The following is a 14,087-nucleotide window of genomic DNA, read 5'->3' as shown; positions in this document are numbered from 1 at the left end:
AGAAGAGAGTGATGATTTAAATGAAAAATCAAGGGGAAGGAGGGTGCACCAGAGAAGAACATTTATTCAATTAGGAATTGTGGCTTCTGAATGTTCATTTAAAAGATGCAATGACTCGGGCATGGCTGAATTATGGTTTATCAGCATAATGGAATATTATTATTTGCCACAACAAATGACAAATATGAAGAAGACACAGAAATTTTTAAAGACTTAATGAAATGATGCAGTGAGAAGAGCATGATCAGAATAATACTATGACACTATGACTACACAAAGATAACAAGTATAACAAAACCCAATAAAGCACAAAAAAGAAAAAGAAATCAGAAGGGGACATAGAATTTGACAGGATATTATTGTTATTATATTGTTCAATGCTCAAAGGAACAGAAATGCCACAGGAAAGAGGATGTGACTTACAACAGGGACTCCTAAATTGATTAGATCAAGCTAAGTATCTCACCAGTCAACCCATTCAACACTGACCTTGCTTAGAGATAAGACTCACCACCTCCACCCCAAAACATCAGCATCAAGGATCAACCACTTATTTCCTTTGGACATCAGATCAGATGCAAATTCTCAATGTCCCGTAACAGTAGGGGCTAATGCACAATTATCAAGCAGGAATCCCAGGACGTCTTTAGGATCTTAAAGGAAGACAACTCTGTTCAGATATATGATGAGAATATTTGTCAGCAGGTGAGTAGGGGTAGGGTGTGTGTGTGAGTGAGAGAGAGAGAGAGACAGAGACAGAGACAGAGAGGAAGAGAGGTTAAATGTACATCAATAGAGGGAGGAATGAATTTTTATTAATCATGACAGATATTACAGTAGGATGGGATATGGTTCAATAAAAAGGAATATGGAGGAGGTGATGAGGGGAACTACTCTTCTGGACCTGACCTGACTAGGATCAGTCAGGAGACATTTATTACTGAAAGAGAAGTGGGAGCAATGGGAGTGTGGGTGGTTTGGCTGTGTGAAAGGGCAATATTCCTGACCTCCTAAGATTAGTGACAGAGGAGAGGAAATCCAGGCATAGTCTGACCCATACCCTAAATCTGGGGAGAAGACATTTCAAATGGTTCAGAGAAAAAAGAAGTAAGACCTCACAGCCTAAAATTCTAAGCAAAGTCAGTTTCAATAGTTATGGGAAGTCTAATGAAAGCCATGTTGAAAATATAAACAGACATAATTCCAATGAAAAAGAAAGGAGGTGCTGCCTAGAGACCAATGCAGATCCACAGGGAACTCACCAACCAACTTACATTTTTTTAAAAAGACAGGCAAAGATGAAGAGAAGGCAGACAATGAGAATAAATGCAAAAGGGTGATAGCCCCTTGAGTAGACTATCAAGAACACCAGAGCTCAAATGAAGTAAGATGGTGAAGGCTTAGGTTCCCAAAGTGCATGATATCACCCCCCGGGAGGCGCTGGAATGATCCAGGAGTCTTGGGTGCAATTTGGGGGCGTTGAATAAAAATAAGGGTTTTATTTAACATTTTGATTAATGATTTTAAGCAGATAGCATGCTTATCAAACTTGCATATCATACAAAGCTAGGAAGGAGAACAAATACTAATGGAAAAAGACAGCATCGAAAAGGGGGTACGAACTAAATGATGGGCTAATTTATTAATAGGTACTATTATATTGAGGTTCAAAAATCAACTTCACAAAAACAATGAGAGATAGTCAATCAACAAGCATTTATTATGCACTTACTATGTCCTAGGTGCTAAGCTCTGAGGATACAAAGAAAGACAAAAGACAATCCGTGCCCGCTACTCCTGAAAAAGATCTGGTGGGAAGAGAGGTGGGGCAAGCAGACTGCCTATTCAATATGAAATGCCAGAAGAGCATGGTGGGTCACACAGTTAATGTGCTCTTATGACTATACAGGGTGTCCCAAAAGTCTCCCTGCTGTTTTAAGTGATTAAAGATTAAATTAGCTCCTCATTAAAGCTTGTCCAAACCTCTTTGGATGTGGATTTTTTCCACCAGCATGTTTGTTCTCCTTCCCAGCTTTGTGTGGTATCCACATCTGATAAACTTGCCATCTGTTTTAAGCTATTAAGGCTTAAAAGGGCACTGAGACTTGAGTATAACATATAATGACAGGCATAACACCTAAAACACAGGAGGTAATATCCATGCTGTACTCTGCCAGGATCAAACCACATCTCTGTCAAGTATTGTGTTCAGTTCTAGGGACCACATTTTACAACCTGGGCAAGGGCACTCAATTAAAGAAACTAGAAAAAAAAATCCCCAATTAAACACCAAATTGTAAATAGTGAAAGTCAAAGGAAAGATTAATAAAATTGAAAGTTTAAAAAACTTAAACTAATAAATAAAACTAGAAGCTGATTTTAGGGAGAAAAAACAATAAGATAAATAAACTGGTTAATTTGATTTTTAAAAAGGAGGAAAGCCAAATTACCAATATCAAAACTGAAAAAAGGTGAATGCATCATCAGTAAAGATGAAATTAAAGCATTTATTAGAAGTTATTTTGCCAATTATATGCCAATAAATCTGACAATCTAAATGAAATGAATATTTACAAAAATATAAAATGCCCAGAGCAACAGAAGAGGAAACAGAATATTTAAATAACCCTATCTTAGAAAAAGAAACTGAACAAGCCCAAGATCAGATGGATTCATGAGTGAACTCTACTAAACATTCAAAGAATAATAAATTCCAATATTATATAAACTATTTGGAAAAAAAGGCAAAGGAGTCCTACCAAATTCTTCTTTATGACACAAATATGGTGCTGATATCTAAATCAGGAAGAGAAAAAACAGAGAAAGAAAACTACAGTATAGACCAATTTCCCTAATGAACACTGATGCAAAAATTTTAATTAGAATACTTGCAAGGATATTAGCACTGCATCACAAGGATCCTATACATTGACCAGGTGGGATTTATGCCAAGAATGCACACAGCTGGTTCAGTGTTAGAAAAACTATCAGCATAACTGACCGTATCAACAACAAAACCAATAGGGACAGCTAGGTTGCGCAGTGGACAGAGCTCTGGCCTTGGAGTCAGGAAGACCCAATTTCAAATCTAGCCTCAGACACTGGATACTTACTAGCTGTGTGACCCTGGGCAAGTCATTTAACCCCAACTGCCTCACCAAAAACAAAACAAAACAAAACAAAAAAAAAAGCAAAAAAAAAAAAAGAAGAGTTAGGACAGAAATGCCATTTGACAAATATGTATTCAGTCCTTATTACTTGAGGCCCTGTATTCAAGAGGAAATTCATAAAGAACCAAACATTCAGAATTCAATTGGCTGATCTCTAAGATCTTAGTTCAAATCCAGCCTCAGACACTTGGCACTTACTAGCTGTATGACCCTGGGCATGTCAGTTAACCCCAATGGACTCACCAAAGAGCAAAATAAAACAAAAATAAACACAAAAACAAAACAAAACAGAAATTATATGGTTACCTCAAGAAATGGAGAAAAAGCACTTGACAAAATACAACACCCACTCCTAATAAAAATACTAGAGAGCATAGGGACAAATGAAGCTTTCCTTAAAATGATAAGTAGTATCTATCTAAAATCATCAGCAAGCATTATCTGTAATAGGGATGAGTTGGAAGCTTTCCCAATATGATCAGAGCTGAAGCAAGGATTATCACCATTATTATTCAATATTGTTCTAGAAATGCTAGCTATAGAAATTAGAAAGGAAAAAGAAACTGAAGGAATTAACACAGGCAATGAGGAAACAAAACTATCACTCTTTGCCGATGATATGATGGTATACTTAGAAAAACCTAGAGAATTAACTAAAAAACTAGTCGAAACAATAACTTGAGCAAAGTTGTAGGGTATAAAATACCTACCCACATAAGTCATCAGCATTTCTATCTATTACCAACAAAGTTCAGCAGCAAGAGATAGAAAGAAAAATTCCATCTAAGATAACTACAGATAACATAAAATACCTGGGGTTCTATATGCCAAGACAAATCCAGGAACTATATGAACACAATTACAAAACACTATTCACACAAAGAAAGTCAGATCTAAACAACTGGAGAAATATCAATTGCTCATGAGTATGCTGAGTCAATAAAATACAAATGATAATTTTACCTGAATTAACTTACATATTTGGTGCCATACCAAACAAACTACCAAAAAATTATTTCATAGAGCTAGAAGAAATAACAAAATTCACCTGGAAGAACAAAAGGTCAAGAATATCAAGGGAAGAAAAAAAAGGTGCCTTAGTGGTATCAGATCATAAACTGTATTACAAACTGGTAATTATCAAAACAATCTAGTGCTGATTAAGAAATAGAGTGGTGGTCAGTGGAATAGATTAGTACACAACACACATTCATATATGACCACAGTACCCTTTGACCCAGCAATAGCACTTCAAGGGCTATATTACAAAGAGATCATAAAAATGGGAAAAGGACCCACATATACCAGAATATTTATAGCAGCTCTTTCTGTGGTGGCAAAGAATTGGAAATTGAGGGGATGCCCATCAATTGAGAAATGGCTGAACAAGTTGTGATATGTGAATGTAATGGAATACTATTGTGCTGTAAGGAATGATGAGCAGGCTGACTTCAGAAAAACCTGGAAAGACTTGTATGGACTGATGCTGAGTGAAGTGAGCAGAACCAGGAGAACGCTGTACACAGTAACAGCCACATTGCGCAATGACTAACTTTGATGGACTTAGCTCTTCTCAGCAATGCAAGGATCTAAGACATCTCTAAAAGACTCATGCTGGAAAATACCATCCACATCCAGAAAAAAAACTATGGAGTTTGAATGAAGATCAAAACATACTATTTGCTCTTTTTTTTCCTTCTATTTTGTTTCTTCTTTCTTGTGGTTCCTATTAGTTCTAATTCTTCTTTACAATATGACTAATGTGAAAATATGTTTAATAGGAATGTATATGTAGAGCCTGTATCAGATTGCATGCCATCTTGGGGAGGGAGGAGGGGAGGGGAGGAGGAGGAGGAGAAAATTTAAAACTCAAAAGCTTATGGAAGTGAATGCTGAAAACTAAAAATAAATAAATTAATTTTTAAAATGACCATAGTAATCTAGTGTTTGATGAACCCAAAGATCCAAGTTTTTGGGATAAGAACTAACTATTTGACAAAAACTGCTGGAAAAACTGGAAAACAGTTTGGCAGAAACCAGGTACAGACCAACACCTCACACATATCAAGATGAGATCAAAATGGGTGTGTGATTTAGACATCAGGGGTGATATCATAAGCAAATTAGAGGAGCATGGAAAAATTTACCTGTCAGATCTATGGATAAAGGAAGAATTTATGACCAAACAAGAGAGAGAGGATCACAGGAATTAAAATGGATAATTCTGATTACATTCAATTAAAAAGGTTTTGTAGAAACAAAAACAATGCAGCCAAGATTAAAAGGAGGGCAGGAATGTGGGGAAAAAATTTTACAGCATGTGTCTCTGATAAAGGCCTTATTTCTTAAATATGCAGACAACTGAGTCAAATTTATAAGAACATAAGTCATTATTTCCCAATTGATAAATGGTCAAAGGAAATGAACAGGCAGCTTTCAGAAGAAGAAATCAAAGTTATCTATAGTCATATGAAAAAATGCTCTAAGTCACTATTGATTAGAAAAATGCAAATTAAATCAACTCTGAGGTAATACCTCACACCTATCAGAGTAGCTAATACGACAAAAAAGGGAAATGTTGGATGTTGGAGGGCATGTGGAAAAACTGGGACACTAATGCACTGCTGATGGAGCTGGGAACTGATCCAACTATTCTGGAGAGCAATTTGGAACTATGCCCAAAGAGCTATAAGACTGTGCACACCCTCTGACCCAATATTACTACTACTAGGTCTATATCCCAAAGAGATCAAAGAAAAAGGAAAAGGTTCAATATACACAAAAATATTTACAGCAACTCTTTTGGGTGGCAAAGAATTGGAAATTGAGGGGGCGCCCATCAACTGTGAAACGGCTGAACAGGCTGCAGCATATGATTGTGATGGAGTACTACTGTTCTAGAAGACACGAAAAACCAGGGAAGACCTATATGAATTGATGCGAAGTGAAATGAGCAGAACAGATTGCTGTACCCAGTAACAGCAATATTGTATGATGATCAATTGTGAATGCCTTAGCTAGTCTAAGCAATACAATGATCCAAGACAATTCCGAAGGACTTATGATGAAAATATCCATTCGTCTCCAGAGAAAGAACTGATGGAGATTGAAGCATAATTTTTTCACTTTGTTTTTCTTGCCTTTTTTTCTTTTTTTTTTTTTGTAACATGGCTAATAAGGAAATACATTTTGCATGATTTCACATATATAATGATATCAAATTTCTTGCCTTTTCAATGCGTGGAGAAGAGATGGAAGAGAAGAAAAGAATTTAGAACTCAAAATTTTTTTTAAAAATGTTAAAAATAAATAAATAATAAAAGGGGTAGGAAAAAAACAACCTGGGTACACTGAAGAGTGAGGAGGAAGCCAACCAGGATGCTAAAGGTTCTTGAAATCATACCCAAGGAAGAGCCAAGGGAAACACGATAGGCATCCTTAAGGATGCAGAGAGATGCCACAGGTAAGCAATCAGACACAATATGCTTAATCCTAAGAACAAAGGGCAGAAATGTAGAAGAAGCAGATTTAAGCTTTTGAATGTTCTGTTTCAGGAGGGAAGATAATCCCCTTTAATGCAAGGCTTCACGTGGAGACTCCATGGCCACTTGTCAAGAATCCTATAGAATGGATTTTTTTTCAAGTATAGGGTGGACCACACAACATCTGTCGTTCCTTCTGAATGATATTTAATTTTTAAAAACCAGGAAAACATTTAAAAGACATTGCAAAAGGAAACTTTTTTGAACTCTAGACACTCTCATGTAGTGAACTATTCAAAACTAAGCAGTGACATTCTAAGATCAGTGGCCCTAGGGTCAAAGTAGACACTTTGGAGAGAGGAATAAAGGCCCCTTGATGGAAAATAAGTGTGAATGGCACTCTCACCTGCAAGCAATATCAATATTACAATCTTTATCAATGTAACATGGACTCTTCCCTCCAAGCTCCAGAGTCACAGGGGTCAAATGCTTGGCAGCAGCTTCCATGACAATCTTCCCGACTCCAGGACTTCCAGTATAGAAAATATGGTCAAATCTTTGCTTCAGAAGTTCCGTGGTCTCCTTGACACCACCATTAATAACATGGTATAGCTCCTTAAAGGAAGAAATGAGCCAAAACAAGATTGGGTTACCAAATGATCATAAGCTTCCCACATCCATTCATTCTTACAGACGTCTTCCTATTCTACTTAGGCTTTAAAAAATATTTTAAGTTTCACTGCTGCAAAAGCAATTCTAAGGAGACAGACTCTTGTCACTGTCTTGTCACTGACAAAGACTCAGGACACAGGAGAGGTGAGTAGAAGCACCCTGGACCACAGTACTAAGATCTGGGTCCAATTTTTCCTGGCCACCTGAAGCACGAGGCTCCAAATTCAGATAAGAGCAAGACGTGGCTCCTGACACAAGAAGAGATCTAGACCTTATTCCAGATACTCTTAAAACATTTCAGTTGCTTATTCACCCAAAAGAGGGTGTTTCTGGTTCAGTAAAGACTGAGTCGACTATGTCAGAAGATTCTTAAGTAGGCAGCAAACCTTGCCAGGGAGAGGCTGGTATTTCTGAGGACCTGCTTTAAGAAATTCATTAAGACCCTGAAATTTAGACATCACAGCACTGGTGCTTTATGCGAAGGCATGGAGAAAAGAAGTCATTCTTCTAAGGGAACCACATTTTAAAACCTGACCTGGGTCAAAGCACAGAAAATGCCACTTTGGCTCAGGGGCTAGTGGTCTATTTCATGGCAGATGTCCTTTGGAGTTTCGGTGTGGCAGTAAAGCTTACACAGGACTGGCAAAAGTGGACTGCATGGCAATTGTTTTGTGTCCCCAAGCTGAGCTTGGGAGGGGAAAAAAAATAAATACTTGTTAATCAGAAAAAAAAAATTTTAATACAAAACCAAAACCAAAAGCTGGGCTCTGAAAAACTGAGTTAATTTAAAAACAAACTAACAACAACAATGACAAAAACCCACTAGAGAATAGCACTAATTAAATGCAAGATTTTTTTAAAATATTTCCAAAAAAGTCAGCTTGGGCACTACCGCAGCTACAGAACTGTAAGAAGAAAAATCCCATGGCTGGCACGCTACAGGTCCAGTAGGAATTATCCTCATGGGAAGAAAAAAAACAAAAAAAAAACATCAAGTGATTCTCCAGATAAATGGTAACAGCTATGAAAGGAAGAGAACCATAAAGAAAGGACAGGCAAGGTGCAAGGCCAGGCTAGTGTTATTCTAAGCCAGGGATAAGGATATGCCTCCTAACACGCACACCCAAAGCAAAAACATCTCAATAATGATGCTTTGCACCTTTCAAAAAAGACACCAGATGTTTAACTTTCCTGCTTTTAAAATAACCAGTAAACTCTATTCCATAAAATATAATCAACACTAAATTCCTATTTTATGATTGGTTTAGGGAAAGAGGAAGGGAAAAAGTCAAAGGTCAAAGCCAGGAGCGGGGAAAGAAGAAGAGAAGGAATTTAATTGCCAGAAGGGAAAAGGTGAGGTTCAGCAGGGTTTAACCTCACAGAATCCTATCACTTGTCCTAAGGACCTAGGTCAACTCCAAGCCTTTGAAAGGTTTCTTATCTATGCAAGCTCTTCAAAAGACATCACCTCTACAGAGTCTGAGATAAGCTAGATCCCAGTAAATGACAAGACCAGAGTGATTCACCAAGCCTGGTTTCTGCATGTCAACACCTCCAAAGGGAGCGACGGGATCATTTCTAAGAGCCAGATGAAATCCAGCCTCGGCCTGTTCAGACTGGGAAAGTTCTCCACTACTTCTCCTTTTTTTTTTTTTTTAATTCTTAAAATGAATTTTTATTGATATCTTTTATTTTTCACATGGCCAGTTTCTCCCAGTATCCCTCCTTCTCCTTCTTCCAGAGAGCCCTCCCATATAACAAATATTTTTTCAAGAAAAAAAAAAGAGGAAGTAACAAAGGCAAGAGGAAATCTGGCCTCAGACACTTACTACCTATGTGACCCTGGGCAAATCACTTCACCCTGTCTGCTTCAATTTCCTCATCTGTACCACTTTCTACATTGGGGATTCTTAACATTTTTGTGAGTCAGGGACACCTTTGGCAGTTTAGTGAAAGCTATAGAACCCTTTTCAGAAAAATACTTGGAAAAAGCTTATCATAAAATATACGAGACTGCAAAGGGAACCAATTCTATTGAAAAGGAGTTATCAAAATATGTTTTAAAAATTCAGTTTGGCACTCCTGTACCACCTGAAGTCTTTCCTGATACCTGCAGTGGGTAGTGCCCTACCTCTTAAGGTTACTTTGTATTCAGCTTGTATATACTCTCTCTATATGTCCATGCTATCTCTCTTACTAGAATGATAACTCCTTAAGGACAGGGATTATTCCTTTGGGTGCTTAAAAGGGGTTTGCTGTTGATAGTACAACCCATTCTAAAGGAATAATGACAAAATGTTGCAATAGCCTTCTCAAATCATGAACATCAAGCTGCCTTATAGAAAGAAAAGGTGTCAACGATCAGACTGCTCAGCCAGGAAGCTGTGCCCCTCTGCGGCCCTGGGTCTTGTCCAGTTCTCGAGTTTCTCTGTTTAAATGTATGCTGAGGCTTAAGGGCGTTTTGAATTGATTTCTGGCACTATATACAAATCAAATGAGTAAATATGTGCTCATGTGATACAGAGGAAAGTACACAGAACCAGAACAACTTACATGGAGACCACAACAGCATTAAAAGAAACACAAAAGATTTCCAGAACACTGATGGTTGATCACCAGACCCAGGGAATAATCGTGATTTCAGTGGGCTTGATGCGGTTTAGGGGTTCAGGGGTGCTGGGACCCCAAAATTACAACACACAAGCCCTGCCCGAAAGAATTCAACCCAAGCTTTCTTTCAGTCAAAGACAAGGTTTATTAGAACATCTGTCATATGGGGCAGACTCTTCAGGAATCTGAACATTAGTAAGCTATTGGCTAGATTTTAAGAATCAGAGCTGTGGCTAGATTATAAGAATCTAAACATCTTAATGGAGACAAGATGGACCTCAATATACAGAAAGACTATGGGAGGGATCTAGGAGTGGCCAAGTAGTCTATGAGGTAATAAGGGAGAATGGAGAAGTGGCCTGGGTCCATAAGGAGGTCCACAATGAAAGGCCAGTTGATGGGATTCTAGCCTCAGGGGAACACCAGAGAGTTGGCCATGTGGGAAAGTCCAGGGTTTTTCCTTTCTGGGGTCTAGATCCCAACCTCATCAGGCTTGAAAGGAAGTGAGTATCCCACCTCAGGCACTGAATGAGGAAGAGACTGGCCAGGCCTAACAATACACTGATTAATTTTGCTTAACTCTACTTATTTGTCAAATAGGCAAGAGAGGGAGGGCTTTGATGAGATGATAATAATTTTCTTAAAGCATTAATAAAATCTGAAAATAAACGTGAATAAATCTGTGTTAAAAACAGAAACAAGGAAGAAATACTTACCTTGTCTAAATACTGAGGGAGCATCTTGGCCAAGAGCGTGGCTGTCTTTTCACTTAATTCTGATGGTTTGACTATGACAGCATTTCCTGGACAACACAAAGCGTGGATGAATCATATCTAATACTTGAGTAACTTCAACAGCTATCAGTGCAATGTTGAACTGGGAGGCACAGATACTCCAACCCTCTTTTTGGTAACTTACTCCATTCACTAACTCACTTTCTGAAATGGTACAAATTCTTAAGCAAGCTTTGATGACTTTCACCCTTCTACTTTCTTGACCCCTCCCAACCTTGGACTGCTGGGTAGCTATTGACTGGGTTAGGGGTTCCAGAGGTGGGAGGAGTGGAGAGGAAGCATATGAGAAGGAAATGTTCTAGTTCCTTCTCCCCCAGCACCTCTCCAGGAAAAGCTCTAATTCTCCAGGACACAAGCTGACTACTCTCTTCAGAATAACCAGCTTTCTATGCTTTTCGTCAGCTGTGGGTTCACTAATCCTAGTTCAGCTTTTCTGTCTGCTTAATCTAACTGTATAGATAGCATTTCTAAAATGGCTGCAGAGAGGTCTCAGGTGCAGTAATGAGCACTTTCGAGACAGGTAACATGTTTCTGCTCTTCGAGCCTTTTCATCATTTTTTTTTAATTTACAAAAAAAATTTTTTTAAAGGTAATTGACTTGCCCAGGGTCACACAGCTAGTAAGTGTCAAGTGTCTGGTCTGAGGCCAGATATGAACTCATATTTCATAATTTTTTTAAAATTAAAAAAAATTTTTTTTTAGGCAATTGGGGTTAAGTGACTTGCCCAGGGTCACACAGCTAGTAAGTGTCAAGTGTTTGGTCTGAGGCCAAATTTGAACTCTGGTCCTTCTGACTTCAGTGCTGGTGCTCTATCCACTGCACCATCTAGCTGCCCTTTCATCATTTTTTTAACACTCACTGCGCGTATATTCTAATAAATTCCCAATTAACCCTCTTTGTACATTCAGCCTGTCAGAGACAGAAGGGATGTTAGTGAACATCTTTTGCCTAATCTCCTTTTCTGAAGCTATCCTCCATGATCTTGAACTTTCCCCCTTACCCTGGAATTTTCTTTTTTTTAAATCTTTCTTTTTATTAATTTATTTATGTTTAGTTTTCAATATTCACTTCCACTACATTTTGAGTTCCAAATTTCATCTGGACCCTCCCCCCACCCCAGGACAGCTGCATTCTGAAAACTCCCTTCCCCCAATCTGCCCTCCCTTCCATCTCCCCCCTTTTCTTATCCCCTTTCCCTTCTATTTTCCTGTATTGCCCCGGAATTTTCAAGCAACACCAAACAGACAAATAGGTTTAGCCGACACTAAATGCGTAGATTGTTTGTTAAGATACCATGTAAATGAAGCATAAAGTTCTCGGCATTGATCCATCAGCACTTTGAGAGCATGGTACAATGTCTAATGCAATAACTAGTATACCAAAGGAACAGAACTGACTTGCTCCAGGCCTCAGATTCTAGCCAGCTGGCTACAGTTCTGTTCTGCTGGGTCCTAATCTGTGGATTGACCTTTGAGACCTTTATAAATCTCACTGGTGTGAATCAGTGCATGGATTCCCCAAGCGCTTTCTAAGAAAGTCACTATGTCTAATTAAAGTGTCTAACATGATTAAATAATGTTTATGAAAAGCAAAGACTAAGTGGCTGGCAAACATGAATGACCATCACTGGAAAGAAATGATTCAACCGACTTCATTGAAAATGATTCAATGACTTACATCTTCAATCTGCAAATTAATTTGAGAGAATAAGTATTAAAAGAAATTAATTTGAGAGAATAAGTATTAAAGGTAAATTAGACACCATACCTGCTGCGATGGCTCCTATTAATGGCTGAATATTTAGGACAAACGGGTAGTTCCAAGCCCCAATAATCAAGACCACTCCAAGAGGCTCTGCGTGGATATAGGCCTCATCCATCAATGTCAAGAGATTCTTCTTAGCTGGCTCTGGGGCAACCCACTGAGGGAGTTTCTCCAGTACAAAGTCAAGTTCCCCAAGAACATTTACAACTTCTTGAGTATATGCGTTGAATTCACTCTATCACAATATAGAATCATAGTCAATCTTAAAGTGGCAGAGTGGATATAAGGGCAGCTTTAAGTCTCAGACAGGAAATACGCTCTGCTTGACAATTAATCCCACCCTATTGATTGATGGAGTTACCTCACTTTCTTATTGTTTCATAAATCCCTGCTAAATTCCATTCCAGCTCATATAATTCATCTAACCTTGAAATCTCTCTAAACTCTCTCCTACTCACACCAACCACTTACATAAACTGGCCAAAAGGTTAACTGGGACAAAAGGCCTTCTGAAATTTGGAGCTGAGTGCCCTTTGAACTTTCACAATGCACCTGGGTGCTGTGTCTTCACTTGCCCATAATCCGCTAGATAACTTTTTTCATACATCTTTTTTCTCTCCATCTACTAAAGGGTAATTGGGTCCAAGGCAGGTTCTTTGTGGACCTCGACCCCTCTTAGGAAATCCTCAATAGGGATAAGAAGTGACTGGGGAATTCGCTCTACAGCTTTGGTCTTCTAGAGCTGCTACTTGCTCTGGGTCACCTGGCCAGGAGGTGAGAGAGAAGAGACTCGAACCCAGGTCTTCCTGGCCCAGCTCTCTCTCCAGTACGCCACAGGACAACTCTCCCTAGCATGGACTCCTAAGGGAGACGTGATGGAAGGGCAGCCCTCCGCAGGGGTGGGGGTGGGGGGGAGTGTCTCGGCTTTGTCATTGGGCCCCCCCCAATCCCATTTTACCGCAGGGCAGATTTCCTCCCTCCCCTCCTCCCTTCCCCGAGATGAAGTCAGCGACTGACGGTCCCAGAAGGTTCTGAACTTGGGGGGGGGGGGGGGGGGGGGGGGAGCCGAGCCGGAAATCAGTGCACCGCAGAGCCGGCGGCGGGGGGCGGGGCGAGGGAAAGGATTACCTAGCGCCCCCCGCCCCTCCCCCCGCGCACCTTGTGCAGGTCCTGGGCCAGCGCCCCCAGGATCTCCTTCTGGCACTCCTGCACCATCCTCTGCAAGGCCCGCAGCTGCTGCAGGCGGAACGACAGAGGCCTCGAGCGGCCCGTCTGGAAGGCCGCCCGGGCCCGCAACACCAGCTGCTCCATGGCGCCGCCCTGCACGAGACTAGAGCCGGACGGCGGACGCCCGGCGAGGCCGGCGTCAGGGCCGAGGCCGGGCCGGGGGCGGGGCGCTCCTGGCCGGGGCGAGCCCTCTCCGGTCCCCTCCCCCTTCTGCCCCCGCGCTCCACCTCAAACTCGGCGGGCAGCCCCTGAGGGGGCGGGGCCCGGGGCGGCAGGTGCGAGGGAAGGGCGGGCTCCGCGGCTCCTGGGCGTCAGTCACCGCCAGGCCCGGAGCCCAAGCCCGAGGGGCGGGCCCGCAGCCCGCCTT

The 14,087-nt window shown here is 40.4% G+C and overlaps 1 protein-coding gene across 2 annotated transcripts in view; it reads right to left on the bottom strand.

The window, feature by feature from the left end:
* The window catches only part of ALDH3A2 (aldehyde dehydrogenase 3 family member A2), a 49,981-nt gene extending 36,139 nt beyond the window's left edge, over nt 1–13,842 (bottom strand). For both annotated transcript variants that reach the window (XM_027861671.1, XM_027861672.1), the window contains exons 1-4: nt 13,652–13,842; nt 12,497–12,728; nt 10,651–10,736; nt 7,059–7,267 (exon numbers count right to left, since the gene is read on the bottom strand). In XM_027861671.1, the coding sequence (XP_027717472.1) occupies nt 7,059–7,267; nt 10,651–10,736; nt 12,497–12,728; nt 13,652–13,804 (680 nt within the window). In that variant the 5' untranslated portion in view covers nt 13,805–13,842. The remainder of the gene's footprint in view (nt 1–7,058; nt 7,268–10,650; nt 10,737–12,496; nt 12,729–13,651) is intronic.
* Nucleotides 13,843–14,087: the final 245 nt, after the last annotated feature.

This window comes from Vombatus ursinus, unplaced genomic scaffold, assembly GCF_900497805.2.
Source record: "Vombatus ursinus unplaced genomic scaffold, bare-nosed wombat genome assembly UNPS02014768.1, whole genome shotgun sequence".
Taxonomy (NCBI): domain Eukaryota; kingdom Metazoa; phylum Chordata; class Mammalia; order Diprotodontia; family Vombatidae; genus Vombatus; species Vombatus ursinus.
Note: the sequence above shows the minus strand (reverse complement) of the source record. Positions and strands in the feature narration are given on the sequence as shown.